At 46.6% G+C, this 12,128-nt stretch overlaps 1 protein-coding gene across 1 annotated transcript in view; it reads left to right on the top strand.

Moving 5' to 3' along the window:
• Positions 1–12,128, top strand: part of RAB37 (RAB37, member RAS oncogene family) — a 69,941-nt gene that overhangs the window by 42,688 nt on the left and 15,125 nt on the right. Inside the window, exon 2 of the mRNA XM_049860288.1 lies at positions 2,889–2,999. Within this exon, the coding sequence (XP_049716245.1) occupies positions 2,889–2,999 (111 nt within the window). The remainder of the gene's footprint in view (positions 1–2,888; positions 3,000–12,128) is intronic.

The raw sequence follows: 12,128 nt of genomic DNA on the forward strand, positions 1-12,128 counted from the left end.
GATAACCCTTCCTTCTTGCAGGTGGGCAGCAGGAAGGGAACAGCCTCTGAGCTTCTAGAAGCTCTGCCTGTGGCCCAGCCTTCTGCTCCTGGGCCCAGCCTAGGCTGGCAGGATCTCCTTTGAATCAAGAATGGAGACTTAATCCAAGCGGCTCTGAGCAGATATTTTCCTTCTATCATTTCTCTTTCGACGTTGTTTCTGGTATATTCTGTCAACCAGAACATTTGTATTTCTATGCAGTCAGATCTATCGATCTTTTTCTTTACGGCATCTGAATTTCCTGTGCTGTTAAGAAGGTCACTCAGAGCCACTTTACGAGTGTTGTAACCGCTCAGTTCACTGAGGTTTTCTAAATGCTGTCCCTGAATCCTGGAGCTACAGGAAAGAAGCATACTTAACATTAGCCCAGTTCCCCACCAAGAGGCCTCCACTGACGTATGATTTAGTGTTAGGCCGTTAGGCCTTGCTTTTATCAAGGGTCGATACAAAGCTATCGGAAATGCTTCACCTCTTCTGCAAAATCACAAATGCCCGTTTGTTATTCAGGGTTCCTTGTATAAGAATCCCCATGGCAATATGAAATATCTAGAATAGGCAAGCGTATAGAGATAAAAGTTTATTAGTGGTTACTAAGGGCAAAAGTGAAAGAGAGGGGGAAAAGGGGGCTCGTCGCTTAGGGTACACTGGGTTTCTGTTAAGAGTGATGGAAATTTTTGGAAACAGTGGTGATGGCTGACCAACAAGAGAACGTAATTCAGGTCACTGAATTGTATGGGTAGAAAAAAAACGGTGAAATGGTATCTGTTTTGTTACATATTATATTTACCATAATAATCAAGAAAAAAAAAAAGAACCCACATAACAAATTTCCCTTAGAATTGCATGCTGGGGAAAAAAATCCTTGTTGAATGAAAGTGCTCAGGCTTTCTTTGTCAGATAATGAGTGCCATAGGCACCATCTTGTTTCCCATTTTGTTTTGACTGCCAGCAAGTCTAGAACCAAACGTAACACTCAAATGCGGTAACAACATAGCCTCCTTCCAGGGTGGAATATTCGCAGACGCACACATACATACCTTTCCTTTTCTCAGGCGTTATCTTTCGTTGCCGCATTGTATATGTGGGTTTTGCTTTAAGCCATTTCAAATCCCTTTTGGAAGTAGGCAAAGCATAAATACAGACGAAACAAAATGACTCCGGAAGTGAAAACAAAGACACTTGTGTGAACAGTGGCGAGGCTGACAAGGAGGTTTTGGTTAGAACCTGTGGTTAGTTAACATCTTGATACATGCTCTGGAAGAGGGAATATGCAGTGAAAAACCTGGACCTGAAGCTGACATATGGCTTCTTCAAGCAGTGAAATTTGGAGCCAATGTGGAGAACATCAGGAAAATCAGCTGTTGAGTGGAGCTGTTGAGTGGAGAGAGAAACTCCTTTGTGATCTGTTGTTACTAGGTACCATCAAGTCAATTTTTGACTCATTTTTGACCCATGTGACAGAGTAGAGCTGCCCCATAGGATTTTCTAGGGTGTTAATCTTCACAGGAGCAGATTGCCCGTTCTCTCTTCCACAGAGGGGTTGGTGGGTGAGTTTGAACCTATTGGTTATAGCCAAGTGCTTAAATGTTGTGTCACCAGGGCTCCATATTGTATATCTAAGGTCATGGATTTAAGCAGACCCATCTGGAACATTTGAGGGGCTGAGGTTCATGGGCCTGACCCAAGGAGGTCCTGTTAACTATTATGCTTTTTTTTTTTTTTAATGTCTTTATGTTTTTGCAAGTCCACCTAAATGCTGCATCTTCTAAGTCTTTCCAACCACCCTTAGTGCTTGCCTTTGGGAAGTGGCTATTGGCCACTGTGAAACTAAGGCATTTATCCATTCGTTCTTTCATTGGGTGCCAGTCTCTGGATTCACGTATATTTTTTCTCTGTTGCTTATAATTTTCTTTCAAATATTTCACCTGGACTCCCAGACTAGTTCTTCTTCTCACTTCTTCCACTACAGACCCCTCTCCCCAGAGCAAAGTGACCTTTCCCTGCCTTTCCAAGCTCTGTTTCTCTTTGAAATATAGTCCTCTCCAACTCCCCATTCTAGGGACAAGAGTGAACTCTTCCCAAAGCACATACCCAGACATCTTGCTTCTGCTTTATTCTGTAGACATTTTTTTTTTGGACTTTCCCATACTCTGGGTCTTCCAAGAAGCAGATGTCAAGAGGGGATTAAATATGCAAGGATTTTATTAGGGGAAACACCTGTGAGAGCAAATGGGGTAGGAGCCAGGAGAGCCATCAGACCATGGACCAGAAAAGCAAAGAGGAGGGAAGGTCGAGTGGGAGCATCCTAGACTGCTGTGCAGTCTATGGAAAGTTCCAGAAGGCCATCAGGGAGTCCTCTAGTCAACATCTGCTATCAGAGGAATCTCTCATCTACTGGGAACAGACCTGCCTTAAAGTCCCTGTTAATAGCACTAGCTATTAACAGAAAGATTGGTGGCTCAAATCCACCCAGAGGCACCTCAGAAGGAAGACCTGGCAATCTACTTCCAAAAGATCATAGCCATTGAAAACCCAGTGGAGGTAGTTCTACTCTGACACACATAGGGCTGCCATGAGCCAGAATCAACTCAACAGGAACTGGTTTGGTTTTGTTTGGTTGGAAATCTGCAAGCCATATTCTCCTGGTTACCACAGGTGTTCGTTAACTTAGGTTAAGATGAGATTTCCTCTGTGCCTTCATGCCTCCTTCAGTGAATGCGACAGAAAATCAGGGCTTGGTTTGTGTGTGTGTCTCTGTGTACTTAGAAAGAACCTGTCCTACAGCCACATGATGTCTCAGAAACCTACACCCAGTGCTGGCACTGACCCTCTCTCTGCTACAATTTCAGACGATCCTGGTGGGTGACAGTGGTGTGGGGAAGACATCTCTGCTGGTTCAGTTCGACCAGGGAAAGTTCATCCCAGGCTCCTTCTCAGCAACCGTGGGCATTGGATTCACAGTAAGCACCCGCTGGCCTTGCCGGCTCTGGGCCTTGGTGTATATCTATCAGGTTCCCAGTAGGAAGCAGGTGGACACTCATTCATATGGGATCATACAAGAAAGTTTGATAAGAAGACCATTTCCCAAGGTGTAGGTGGGGTGCAGGGAGAACACCAGGGATGGCAGAGGGCCTCCATTCCACCATGGCCTGAAAGTGGAAGAGGGGGGCCACCACCAGAACCCGGGGATGAGGAGGGCTACGGCAGGAGCTGCCACCTTCAGTGATGGGATGCAGCAGCCCACAGCATCCCCCAGGGAGGTAGCCAGGGGAATAAATTCCCCCTCCCACCTCACTCTCCTCCTGCCTCCCTCCCCACAGTCTTCTTATGGGGCTTTCCATTGGCTGAATCCGACTAGAATCTAGAAAGTAATAGGAATATCTTAACACAGATTGCTCAGGTCAGCCTTCCAGGGCAAGAGGAATCTGAAAGGGCAACGGGATGGCTTAAGATTTTAAACCTAGTCCAAACTTAGCATTGTCATATGGGTCCTAGGGAGCTGGCAGGCCAAGGGCTCAAGTTCAGTTTGTAGCACTCTGCCTCTCCCTGGGCACAGCTGGGCAGCTATGATTAAGAAAGCTTCTTCAACTTTTTTTGACCGGGACTCATTTGAGAACCAAGGAATCCTCCCTCTACCATGCATCCTCCCTCCCCTCCATGCTCTCAGTGACTCTTGACCTCCTGAGGGACCTTTGGAGAAGGTCTCTTGGACAGTGGCAAGAGCAGCAGGGGCTGCTTTGGGGTCTCCAGAACGCCAGTGTCCAGAGATGGGGAAGAGCAAACGTCATTTCTCAGCAGCATGGCGTTTTTAAGGCCAACCTCTGAGAACAAGCAGACACAGGACCTGGGAGGCCACCCAAAGGGCTGAGCCACAGTAGTGCTACACAGTTGGAAGAGAGCGAGCAACACCCAGAAAGTGGGCTTGCCCACTAAGTCGCAGGGAGGAACACAAAGGGACCCAAGGGGAGCATTGTTTCAGGGTAATTGTCCAATAGGAGAGCCTGGCTGGGGTGTGCCAGGGCCTAGAACTAGTCCTGAAACACAAGGCCCAGGACTCTCTTGTGACTGGGGCTGGCCAGGCTGTGGAGGAGAGCTGGGAAGGACAGGGCTGAGTTCCAGCTAGCCATCCCTGAGCTCTGGGCCAGTCTGCCATGAAGCCAAGCAGGGTACCCTAGTGCCAGAGGCCCCCCACCCGCCAGGCCCAGTCTGTCCTTCAGCAGAGTGGGCGCACTGTACCCCACAATCACACCCACATCTCCTCACCCACTCAAGTCCTTCCACAGATGGCAGAGCATGGACTAGACATGGGTGTGGATGTGAGAACTCTGATTCATGCTCCATAGATGTCACGGGGTGGGGCCTCCGAATTTCGCCACTAGTTTGGTTACAACAGTGAGAAAATTTTCTTATGAGGAGGAAGAAAGTATGTCAAACTGAGGTTGTGAGCAGCCAAAGACAGGACAGCCTGGGCTCTCCCTCTGTCTCCTCAGGGTGGGCCTTCTAGAGCCTCCACTGTTTGCTTCGCTTCAGTCACCGTGGTCAGTAGCAGGAAGGCTTGATTCACCACAGAACAAACCTGTGGGCAGCTAACATTGAGTGAGGGCCTGAGGGCTTCACCTAGGCCTGGGACTGGGGACAACAGGGACAAGAGGCATGACCTGGGCCATGAATTGGGTGTCTTGGTTATCTAGTGCTGCTGTAACAGAAATACCACAAGTAGATGGCTTTAACAAAAAAAAAAAAAAAAAGTTTATTTCCTCACAGTAAAGTAGGCTAAAGGTCCAAATTCAGAGTGTCAGCTCCAGGGGAAGGCTTTCTCTCTCTGTCGGCCTTCTCATCAATCTTCCCCTCCACCCCCCCAGACTAGGAGTTTCTCTGCACAGGGACCCTGGTCCAAAGGACGTGTTCTGCCCCCAGCACTGCTTTCTTGGTGGTTTGAGGTCCCCCCTCTCTGCTAGCTTCCCTTTCCTTTTACCTCTTGAAAGATAAAAGGTGGTGCAGGCCACACCCCGGGGCAACTCCCTTTACATTGCATCAGGGATGTAACCTGGTAAGGGTGTTACAATCCCACACTAATCTTCTTTAACAGAAAATTACAACCACAAGATGGAGGACAACCACAGAAACATGAGAATCATGGCCAACCAAGCTGATATACACATTTTTGGGGGGACATAATTCAGTCCATGACATGCAGCATATATCCTCCTCCACAGATGGGACACAGACCCAGGGAACTTCCAATGCTGCTGATGGAGGGCAGCGGCAACAGCACACAACAGGCTTTCTGGGGGTCACATGTGGACGGGGTGGGGTCCCTTGTGTAGTTCACTTGCACACCAAGAGAGTTGCAGCTCTCATCCCTCCTGTGAGTAATGGATCAATTTTATATGGTGTCTTAGGGTGAGTTCTCTAGAGAAGCCAAACCCATAAAGCACGTAAATATATATGTTGTTGTTATTAGGTGCCGTCAAGTCGGTTCCGACTCATAGTGACCCTATGCACAACAGAATGAAACACTGCCCGGTCCTGAGCCATCCTCACAATCGTTGTTATGCTTGAGCTCATTGTTGCAGCCACTGTGTCAATCCACCTCGTTGAAGATCTTCCTCTTTTCCGCTGACCCTGTACTCTGCCAAGCATAATGTCCATCTCCAGGGACCGATCCCTCCTGACAACATGTCCAAAGTATGTAAGATGCAGTCTCGCCATCCTTGCTTCTAAGGAGCATTCTGGCTGTACTTCTTCCAAGAAAGATTTGTTTGTTCTTTTGGCAGTCCATGGTATATTCAACATTCTTTGCCAACACCGCAATTCAAAGGTGTCATCTCTTCTTGGGTCTTCCTTATTCATGGTCCAGCTTTCACATGCATATGATGCGATTGAAAATGCCCTGGCTTGGGTCAGGTGCATCTTAGCCTTCAAGGTAACATCTTTGCTTTTCAACACTTTAAAGAGGTCCTTTGCAGCAGATTTACCCAATGCAATGCATCATTTGATTTCCTGACTGCTGCTTCCATTGCTGTTGATTGTGGATCCAAGTAAAATGAAATCCTTGACAACTTCAATCTTTTCTCTGTTTATCATGATGTTGCTTATTGGTCCAGTTGTGAGGATTTTTGTTTTCTTTATGTTGAGGTGCAATTCATAATGAAGGCTGTGGTCTTTGATCTTCATTAGTAAGTGCTTCAAGTCCTCTTCACTTTCAGCAAGCAAGGTTGTGTCATCTGCATAACACAGGTTGTTAATGAGTCTTGGTCCGATACTGATGCCCCGTTCTTCTTCATATAGTCCAGCTTCTCATTTTATTTGCTCATTTGCTGTTGTGGCACCACTCAAAATGAGAAGAAACAGCTGCAAACATCCATTAATAATCAGAACCTGGAATGTACTAAGTATGAATCTAGGAAACTTGGAAATCATCAAAAATGAAATGGAAAGCATAAACATCGATATCCTAGGCATTAGTGAGCTGAAATGGACTGGTATTGGCCATTTTGAATCAGCCAATCATATAGCCTACTATGCTGGGAATGACAACTTGAAGAGAAATGGTGTTGCATTCATCGTCAAAAAGAACGTTTCAAGATCTATCCTGAAGTACAACACTGCCAGCGATAGGAAAATATCCATACGCCTACAAGGAAGACCAGTTAATACGACTATTATTCAAATTTACCCACCAACCACTAAGGCCAAAGACGAAGAAACAGAAGATTTTTATCAGCTGCTGCAGTCTGAAATTGATTGTACGTGCAATCAAGATGCATTGATAATTACTGGTGACTGGAATGCAAAAGTTGGAAACAAAGAAGGAGGATCAGTAGTTGGAAAATATGGCCTTGGTGGTAGAAACAATGCTGGAGATTGAAGGACAGAATTTTGCAAGACCAACGACTTCTTCATTGCAAATACCTTCTTTCACCAACATAAACAGCAACGATACACATGGGCCACGCCAGATGGAACACGCAGAAATCAAACTGACTACATTTGTGGAAAGAGACCATGCAAAAGCTCAATATCATCAGTCAGAACAAGGCCAGGAGCCAACTGTGGAACAGACCATCAATTGCTCATATGCAAGTTCAAGGTGAAACTGAAGAAAATCAGAGCAAGTCCACAGAAGCCAAAATATGACCTTGAGTGTATCCCAGCTGAATTTAGAAACCATCTGAAGAATAAATCTGACGCATAGAACACTAGTGACCGAAGACCAGACGAGTTGTGGAACGACATCAAGGACATCATACATGAAGAAAGCAAGAGGTCATTGAAAAGACAGGAAAGAAAGAAAAGACCAAGATGGATGTCAGAGGAGACTCTGAAACTTGTTCTCGAACTGTGAGCAGCTAAAGCAAAAGGAAGAATTGATGAAGTAAAAGAACTGAACAGAAGACTTCTAAGGGCAGCTCAAGAAGACAAAGTAAAGTATTATAAAGAGATGTGCAAAGAGCTGGAGATGGAAAACCAAAAGGGAAGAACATGCTCAGCATTTCTCAAGCTGAAAGAACAGATTAAAAATTCAAGCCTCGAGTTACAATAGTGAAGGATTCTATGGGGAAAATATTAAACAACACAGGAAGCATCAAAAGAAGATGGGAGGAATACACACCAAAACGAATTAGTCGATGTTCAACCTTTCAAGAGGTGGCATATAATCAGGAATTGATGGTACTGAAGGAAGAAGTCCAAGCTGCTCTGCAGGCATTGGCGAAAAACAAGGCCCCGGGAATTGATAGAATATCAACTGAGATATTTCAACAAACTGATGCAGCTCTAGAGGTCCTCACTCGTCTATGCCAAGAAATATGGAAGACAGCTTCCTGGCCAACTGACTGGAAGAGATCCATATTTACGCCTATTCCAAGAAAGATGATCCAACCAAATGTGGAAATTATAGAAAAACATCATTAATATCACATGCAAGCAAAATTTTGCTGAAGATCATTCAAAAACGGTTGCAGTAGCATATCAACTGGGAACTGCCAGAAATTTAGGCCAGTTTCAGAGGAGAGCATGGAACCAGGGATATCATTGCTGATGTCAGATGGATTCTGGCTGAAAGCAGAGAATACCAGAAGGATGTTTACCTGTGTTTTATTGACTGTGCAAAGGCATTCAACTGTGTGGATCATAACAAATTATGGATAACATTGTGAAGAATGGGAATTCCAGAACACTTAATTGTGCTCATGAGGAACCTTTACATAGATCAAGAGGCAGTTGTTCGGACAGAACAAGGGGATACTGATTGGTTTAAAGTCAGGAAAGGTGTGCATCAGGGTTGTGAATATATATAGAGAGAGATTTATATCAAGGAAATGCATCATGTGGCTGTAAAGGCTGGAGTGTCCCAAGTCCATGAGTAAGGACAGAGGCTTCTCCTGATTCACATAGCCGCAGGGGCTGGAGAACCAAAGATCGGCAGGTCAGAGAGCAGAGCTCTTGCTCACAGGTTGCAAAGATTGTTGAATCCCAAGATCAGCAGGCAAGACCACAGGTAAGCTGCTAGCTCAAATCCCAAGAACTGGAGGTCGGACGAACAGGAGCCAGCTGCAGGATCAGTGCAAGCAAGAAGCCCCCGAGCCTTGCCAGAATGTCAACTTATATTTGATGCAGGCCACACAACTAAGGAAACTCCCTTTCAACCGATTGGCTACTCACAGCAGATCCCATCATGGGGTTGATCATGTTATATCGAATCTCATCATGGAAGTGATCATGACATCATATGACTGCCAAACTATGTCATAACTGCCAAACTACTGAGAATCACAGTCCATGCAAGTTGACACACAACCTTAACAATCACATATGGCCTTTCTTACCATGGTCTTGTAACGCCCACAAATGACTGGGTGGAGCTATGCAAATGAGATTCTTGTGGTCCATCAAGGGAATAGGATAGCTTGCTAATAATGCAAATAAGGTGCATGGCACCCTTGTGAGGGTGGGACCATGCAAATAAGGTGTGTAGAATCCTAATGAAGGGATTGGTCAGTTTTTCCATCCTGTTGGGCTTAAAATGAGCCATCCAAGAGGCAGACAGGGGGATCTCACTACCACTAAAAAGAAGAGACAGGAGCAGAGTGCGTCCTTTGGACCTGGGGTCCAGCACTGAGAATCTCCTAGACCCAGGAGACAGACAGAGAGAACTGTAACACTGAGATGGTGCAAGATAGCAAAAAGTGATAGCAGAGAAACAGCAGGAGTAAAGCCAGGAGACCATCATGAGGTGGCACAGTGGACTTCCTGGCCCACGGAAAAAGGCGGTTACAGTGGGTGTGTGGACCCACAGAGTGAGAGAGCTGAGCACCTTCAGGCAGGAAGCTTCCTAGTGGAGTGGGGTGCCTCTGGGCACTTGTCAGCAGAGTTAGGCTTGCCGATCCATGGAGTGGGAAGAGTTGAGCGCCTTCAGGCAGGAGGCTTCCTGGCAGAGCGGAGTGCCTCTGGGCACTTACTGGCAAAGCTAAAAAGCTTTGTAACCCTTGCCTGAGCAGACCAGCCCAAGAGGCCCGAGGGCCCAAGGAACCAAGGGGCAGAGGCCGAAGGCCAGGGAGAGGCCTGCCAGTGGGAACAACTGAGAAGCTGTCCTGACTGCAGAACTGTATCCTGAATCATTTCTGATCCTGAACTGTAACCTGTTACTTCCCTAATAAACCCCATAGCTGTTAGTATGGTTTGTGAGTTCTGTGTAGCATTGCAATGAATTACCAAACTCAACAGAGAAGTAGAAAGTGCCATGCGGGGGATGGCTGGTGTCAGAATTGGTGAAAAGGTTGGAAATTGAAGGTATGCCTGAGCATTTGATCTTGATTCTCCTTCCCCTTTGTGAAGTTAGAGGAGGTCAGGCACCACCACCACTCCATTTTTACAGGTCTGCAGCCCCCTTCCCACCACTCTCTCCAGTACTACAGTTGCAGTTGCCATCAACTGGCCTCCAACTCATGACTCTTCCATGTGTGTCAGAATATAACTGTGTTCCACGGGGGTTTTAATGGCTAATTTTCCAGAAGGAGGCCTCGTGGCTCCGTGGTTAAGAGCTTGGCTGCTAACCAAAATGTTGGCAGTTCAAATCCACCAGCTGCTTCTTGAAAACTCCATGGGGGCAGTTCTACTCTGTCCTATAGGGTCACTATGAGTCAGAATCAGCTCAAGAGTAAGAGGTTTTTCTTGTTTGTTTTAATTTCCAGAAGTAGATCACCAGGCCTTTCTTCCAATGCACCTCTGTGTATACTCAAACATCCAACTTTTTGGTTAGCCGCCAAGTACATTAACTGTTTGCACCACCCAGGGACTCCATCCAATGCTAAGGACCCTCCATTCTGGTTCAGAGAGGTCTCTTTCTATCCTTCTGCACAGAGCATAGCACCTAAAGTCTCCCATGTCATGCTGAGCAAAGGGGCTAGAAAACATTGAGGCCTCAGTGGTCTGGAGTTCCACAGGCTGTCATGTACACAGAGATTTAAACACTACTCACTGCTGGCAATTTACAAGTGCCCTGTAGCTGGCCCTGGCTCTAGTCCAGAATTCCTATGTGCTGGTGCCTAAAGAGAGGGACCACAGAAGCTCCTGCTGGCCCAGCTCAGAGGTTGAGTGCAACCTGGGCAGGCCGGATGGAGTCCTTGGTCTTGCACTTTGGAGGAGGCAGAGGTGAGTGGGATGGCTATGTGGGGTGTGTCCTCAGGCCAGCTCCCAGTACCTCTCAAACATCCCTCACCAGAGAAACTACCAGGCCCATTGCCTTCTGTATGTGGGACCTGCCCAGGTGCTGGGTAGATGCTTCTCAAATCAAGGTCTTCCCCAACTCCTCCATCACCAGCTCCATCAACCTGACTTCAAGTCCTCCTGATGGGTTTACTGGGGAGCTGGCTGTGATAGGGTTCACATCGTAGTCTTCCCAGTCAGCCCCTCATCCACTCTAGCTCATGTCCTCCTTGTAACTTCTCACCTCAGTTTCCCCCAAACTCTTTAGTCTTGCCTATATACTGCTGCAAAATGTATCTGCCTAAAGCCTCACTCTGCTCACCCTCCACCTTAAACCTTAAGAGGCTCACTATTACCTACCAAATAAAGTCTAAATTCATCATCTGCTGGTCAAGATCTTGCACCATTTAGACCAGTGGTCTTCAAACTCTTGTTTAGTGTGCATAAAAGTCTCCAGGGGGAAGCTAATCTTAAACGTAGACTCTCGAACTCATCCACAGAGGTGCTGATTCCATAGGACTGGGGTGGAGGCCCAGAATCTGCATTTTAACACCCACCCTGAGCCTGTGACGCAAGTGGTCCATGCACCATATTTTGAAGAGCTCAAGTTAAGGCCCTGTCCCTGCAGCTCTGGCCTACTCTCCTCTCCATACCTGACCCTGCCCACACAGGCTATGTGTGCTTTCCCTAGCTCTGGGCTTTTGTTCCATCCACCTGAATGCCCTTCCTGCTTACACCTGATATCATGGAGGCCCTCTTGGATATCCTTGGTTGCACACAAGGTCCCCACTCTGAACACCTAGGAAATTTTCATGTGGCGTTCACCACCTGCTACATGAGTACAGTGTGTGAATGTGTGGGGTGTGTGTTGTGGTACAGGAGGGCAGGCATATTTGTTTGGGAGATAATGTGGGGTGAGTTTTCATTTTGGATTTCTGTGCAGTATGTATTTGGGAGTGATGAGAGATGTTAGGGGCAATATAAGGAGTGTTTTATTTGGAGAGTAATATGTGCATTTGGACCCATGCGTCTGTCAGCTTGTCATACTACGGTGGCTTGCGTGTCGCTGCAATGCTGGAAGCTATGCCACTGGTATTTGAATACCAGCAGGGTCACCCATGTTGGACAGGTTTCAGTGGAGTTTCCAAACTAAGACTGGGAAGAAAGACCTGGCAATCTACTTCTGAAAAAAAATTAGCCAGTGGAAACCTTACAAATAGCAGTGGAACATTGTCTGATATAATGCCCTAAGATGAGCTCCTCAGGTTGGAAGGCACTCAAAATATGACTGGGGAAGACCTGCCTCCTCAAAGTAGAGTCAACCTTAATGATGTGGATGGAGTCAAGCTTTCAGGACCTTCATTTGCTGATGAGAAGAA

Source organism: Elephas maximus, chromosome 19 (assembly GCF_024166365.1).
Source record: "Elephas maximus indicus isolate mEleMax1 chromosome 19, mEleMax1 primary haplotype, whole genome shotgun sequence".
NCBI classification, from domain to species: domain Eukaryota; kingdom Metazoa; phylum Chordata; class Mammalia; order Proboscidea; family Elephantidae; genus Elephas; species Elephas maximus.